The sequence below is a fragment of the Octodon degus genome, unplaced genomic scaffold, assembly GCF_000260255.1.
Source record: "Octodon degus isolate 3935 unplaced genomic scaffold, OctDeg1.0 scaffold00081, whole genome shotgun sequence".
NCBI lineage: Eukaryota > Metazoa > Chordata > Mammalia > Rodentia > Octodontidae > Octodon > Octodon degus.
The window spans coordinates 2,005,807-2,011,474 of NW_004524657.1; the positions used below are offsets into that span (position 1 = coordinate 2,005,807).

General features: G+C 34.4%; 1 protein-coding gene across 1 annotated transcript in view; it reads right to left on the reverse strand.

The window, feature by feature from the left end:
- Positions 1–5,668, reverse strand: part of LOC101585745 (zinc finger protein 721-like) — a 95,453-nt gene that overhangs the window by 59,995 nt on the left and 29,790 nt on the right. Inside the window, 1 exon segment of the mRNA XM_023721291.1 lies at positions 952–962. Within this exon segment, the coding sequence (XP_023577059.1) occupies positions 952–962 (11 nt within the window).

The following is a 5,668-nucleotide window of genomic DNA, read 5'->3' on the forward strand; positions in this document are numbered from 1 at the left end:
ATATTCCTTTTCCTGTCTCTTGCTTTCATTCACCACCCCCTTCTTCTTGAACAACCACCTACCTGAGAGACATCATAGCAGTAAAATGGCATGTCATGACAAGCCGCCCATATTCAGACTACCAGAATGATAGGCACTCCAAACATGAAACTACTGTTACAAATTACCATCTGCAGTGCAGTTCTAATATTATTTAAAATATATCAGGTATTGCATTTCTATAAGAAAGAGAGTCTTGGGTCTCTGTGAGGAAAATTGAGCCCACAGTTCATTGGCAAATTCAGAATTTCCTTTAAGTCAAACCCCAGAGAATAGAATTTAGGATTGTAATTTGATCAAGATGGTAGAGCATGTGTTTGTCTAGTTTTTGCCTTGGCAGCAATGTGTGGGATTTGGTCCTCTGTGGATATTAATTTCAGAGTTGAGCTAAGGCATTGCACCCCTGGAGACTAAACCAAAAATGCAGGTTTGGGCTGCAAGCTCTGAAGAACTGAGAGGAAAGGTGGCACAAAGGATCAAGAGTGGCTTCCCCTGGTCCAGTTTAGTTTTTCTGCAGGTGCTGTGTCCAAAACCTACTATAACTACCCAATACAACTGTGTATCAAGTTTGAGGCACAGTTAAATCCTGACTTGGGAATATATGTAATTACCTAGCAAGCCTCCTAGGTGTTTTTCATTTTTTCTTCTTTAGTGTATTTAGTACAGTGTCTATAGGATCTCACTGCACAGATCAGACTCATAGTGATCCTTTCTGCGTTTCAGCCTCCCAAGCACTGAGATTACAGGTGTGTGCGACCACACCCAGTCTCAATTGCCACCTCAGTACCTCCACGGGGTGAGGCCAGCATGGCAGGCAATAGATCGAACCCCTAGCCTCTGTGTCTGCTTAAAATGTGCTTTAATCCACTATTTGGCCAGCCCTCATTTTTTATTTTCTAAAAGAAAACTTACCACTGCTAAGACTGTAAAAGGTGGACAGGAAATAGAAGCAATGGAAAAAAATACTTCACATTTTCCCACATTAGTATTTTATTTTTTCAAGCCATGACCATTTAATTCATATCAAAAAACTTGAGATGAACACCTAATATATAACCTTCTTATATTATTTAACTGCAAATAAAGTTTCTTTTCAGGGCATCAGTGCAACTAAGGTGGAATTATCTAAATAAACTTCTAATACCATTAGAGTTATGAACTTAAAGTGTTATAGACTGTATTGAGAATAAACTTAAGCATTACTTTTTTTAGGTCTAATGATAAATGATGAGGTAGAATAGCTTCAATAGATTTCCTAGCCCTAGACCCTCAAATTAAGTGTGCACTGACTTAAAATACTGGTGGGTTTTTTTTTAGGAATGAGAGATATGTGCTGCTGAATACCCATTCTTTAATACAAAGTATTTTAAATAAAATGGGCTTGAGATATATGAACACATCCAGGGAAAACTGAGTGAGGCAGTAAGTTCATCTAGATTTTCACATGTTTCCAGATTTTGGCATTTTAGCCAACACCAAATCTGGGTGAATGAATGAATGTTTTCATGTTGGCATGACTTTATTTCCAAATTCTTTTATGACCAAATATTAATAATGAGATGGGAAGTTAAGACTAGAAAGATATTTTCTGTGAAACACAAAATCTTAATAGTATTTTAAACATATACAATATGTTTTGATATAATAAAAGGATTACTAGCCTGAAACACATGGTGAAACCTTGTCTCAAAAAACAAAACAAAACAAAGAAAAAGAGTGCCTAAAAACTCTCAAAAGTTTTGATTCATACTTCTAAAAGTATTTTCTGCATACAATACTTTTAGACTTATGAACTACTCCTTATTTTTCTATCTTCCCATCCCTGGTCACTATGTTTATATTCTGTTTGCATATATTCAGCAGTTTTTATTTCTTTGACCATACAAGATCATGTACGATTTTTCTTTTCAGATCTGGCTTAATTTCTATTAGAATAATGCCATTCAAGTTTGTGTATTGTTAGGAATGATAATATCTCCTTTTTAAAAGGAAAAATAATAGTCTTATTGTGCAAATGCATAGATTCATAACTTATTCATCTCTTGATATACAGGTTTCTATATTTTGTTGTTTTGAATAATGTATCAATAAATGTGGACATGCAGATAATCTTCATGAGGCAATGACTTCATTTGGTCATATGGTTATTTGTGCAATAGCTGATCATACCATGTGTTAGTCCTGTTTTTTCTTTTAATTTTTTGGATACTTCCACATCTTTCAAAATGACTGCTTCCATTTACATTTTAAAGGATGTGAGATTTTTATTTTGAGCATCTATTATACACAGTTTACAAATATTCTCTTCGAGTTCATAACTGCCTCTTGATTTTCCTGAATTTTCTTCCTTTACTGCGTAAAACTTTTTTTATTTTGATGAAGTCCATCTTTATTCTTTGTTCTCAGGCCTAAGCTTTTGGTGTGAGATCAAAAAACAAACAAAACAAAACAAAACAAAACAAAACAAAACAAATAGCTATGACCTGTATCAAAGAGCCTTTCTTCTGTGCTTTCCTTGTAGGAGTTTTACTGTTTCAGACCTTTAGGATTAGAGTATTTTCATGTATGGTGTAAGGAAACAATGCAGCTGCATTCTCTTGCAGATGGGAATCCAGTTTTTGATTGTCACTCTCCAGTATGTCTTCTTGGTGGCCTTGTCAGAAGTTGGCAAATGTGCTTGGATTTCTTTCTGTTTGTCCTGTTTCATTGGTCTGTGTGTCTGCTTTTATGCTAGTGCTATGTTATTTTGATCACTGTGGTATTAGAATTTGAAATCAAGGCATGTGATCCTCTTGTTTTTTTCCTCAAGTTGTTTTAGCTACTCAGGGTCTTCAATAGTTTCATATAATTTGTAGATTTTCCCCCTTATATCTGAAAAAATGACACCTGGGTTTTGATAAGGATTGCATTGAAGGTGTATATTGCTTTGGATAGTATGAATATTTTAACAAAATTAACTTTTCCAACCTATGAAGATGGGATTTCTTTCAATTTATTTGTGCAATTTTCAGTGATGTTTATAGTTTTCAGAGTATAAATATTTCACTTTCTTGGTTATTTATTCTGAAGTATTTTATTTTTTAATGCTATCAGAAATGTTTTTAGGTTTCCAAATAGAGTACCACTAGTATAAAGAAATGCAACATAAGAAAACCAAAAATCTTAAACCAGATACCATAACTGTCTTGTTAACACTAATACACTAGCCATAATTAGTAGGATTAACTAATCCATGGAATAAGTAAATTTATAAAATATTGCTAATGCTTTTAAATAATGACTAACAAAATTGAATTATATATAATTCAAAAATGGGTAATAAAAATACTATGAGTTTTTCTATAAAATCTGATTGTTCTGCCCAGGGTGGTGGCATGTGGCTGCAATCCAAGCATGTGGGAGGCAGAGGCATGTGGATGCTGTTAGTTGAAGGATAGCCTGGACTGTGTAGTGAGTTGAAGGCCAGGCTAGAGTACATGGGAAGACTCTGTCTCAGAAAAGAAACAAAAAAAATCTGATTGCTCTGAAATGAAAGTGAACAACTTTTCTAGAGTAAGACATGCTCAATAGAAGAAACAATAAAGACATTTGGGTTTGTACATATATACGTCTCCCATGCACATATCCATTATTCTACAAAGGTAATCACTTTAGAAGGAAAAAAAAAACATGTTGAGACAGTGTCTCACTCTGTGGTTCAGGGTGGCCTTGAACTCTCAACAGTTTTCTGACTTCAGCTTCCCAAGTGCTGGGATTACAGCTATCCAGCATCGCACCTGACTTATAGAAACTTTACACTTTTAACCATCTGTATTGTGAATATAGTCTCATTATCTCTATTTTTCTGGGCTCAGACTGACCCTTATGTATGCTTACATACATCTTTGTGCCATAGTCTTTGTTTACAGCTGCACAAATGGCTGGCATTTGGGTCTTAACTCAAGGCTTTAGATATAAGTTAAACCTAAAATTTCAGTCATGATCCAACTTCATTATATATGAGGCTGGTTATAACTCCACTAATATGTTTTTAATATGGCTATTAGTGTACATGGAATATTTTACTGTACCTCAACTTCTTTGGATTTCATAGCATCTTATAGATTATATCTGCTACAATTTCCAATACTGAATGGCAGTGTTGACATTTTCTCCAATGTTGCACTTCTGTCAAGACTGTCATTATATTTTCAAACCTAGTTCTCACATTGGATCAAAATACATTTGGTTGTGTGACCATTTTGCAAAACCTCAGAAGGTCAAATATGGACTCATCTTGCTGTTTTCTTCATCATCTGAATCAAGTAGGTCTTCATTCCTTGTGTCTGTATCAATCAATTCTTGCTCTCTTGTACTGTCACAAGAATTTTGCCTCACATGGCCAGTGTCAAAACCATTATCATCATCATAAGCCCAGACTACTTTTCTGTTATAAAAAAACGAATCTATTTTATCATAGTGAATAATTTTCATCATCTATGAATGAGTAATTTGATGGCTCACTTTTGATCTCCAAGGCTTGCAAAACTCTGGAGTTACTGTACACAGATAATATGTACAACACTTATAAAACCAATTTTAACATCATTTTCACCAGCCAGCAACCTGGAAACATCTCTTTAATTTTGGCAACGTCTATAAATCAGTTTGTTCTAGACAAATATTTTAAAAATCCAAAAAGGCAAAAAAAAAAATACTGTTGAGCTCATATAAAACAGCTGTTTATAGATTGGACAGAAAATAAATAAATACACATCAGACAATTTGTTTGTAAAAATCAAAGTGCACTCAGATACGTTTGGCCAATTTGAATTACAACAAAGTTTACAATTTTAAAGTTTGTAACTATAAGTAGACTATTCAGAACTGTGTAGATCATGAAACAGATATAATAAAATTCGGAATATAATACTTCATTCAATATATATATGAATTTTGGCAAATTGGTGTCCTGTTTCAAGGTAAAATTGTAATTCACATTGGATATGGAGTAAGATAAGGTGTAGCATGTGGAACAGGTACATAGTCAGCAGGATGGCCTACAGGAGGGGAAGGGGCAGCTGTAATAGACATGGGACGCACTGGGGGGTTGTTGAAAGAGCGGCTGTAGCATACAAAAGACCTGATTGAGACAGACACAGAGAGATTTGAAAGGGATCACATGAGGTGTACAAATTAGGAATATTAGGGAGGGTGAAGAATTCCTGCAGGTAGGGAACATTTTTTAGCTTTGTTCATTGTCTAATTCTTACAGAATGGTGAGATCAAAGGTCCCACTCTTTTTTTTTTTGTCTTTTTTTCCCCCATAAATTTATTGAGAAACAGATAGTAATGAGAGTTTCAAACCAAACTGGTAGGACAGTTTCAATAATTAACACACTGTATACATTCTTCCTAGTGGTTAATTGCTGTACAAGATGCAGACATGATATCTTACTTACAAACACCATTAGAACAAATGCCTTTATTCCTTAAGAGAATGTAACTGTATATCGATCCTAGCCATTTGAATACAGATATAAAATGGACATTTGTCTGCATCCCCTTTTTGTTGTTAAGTTCCATTATTTGAATATTATAGGTGTGTAAACTCAGCAAAATATTCTAAAAGAGTCCAGTAGCCCATAAT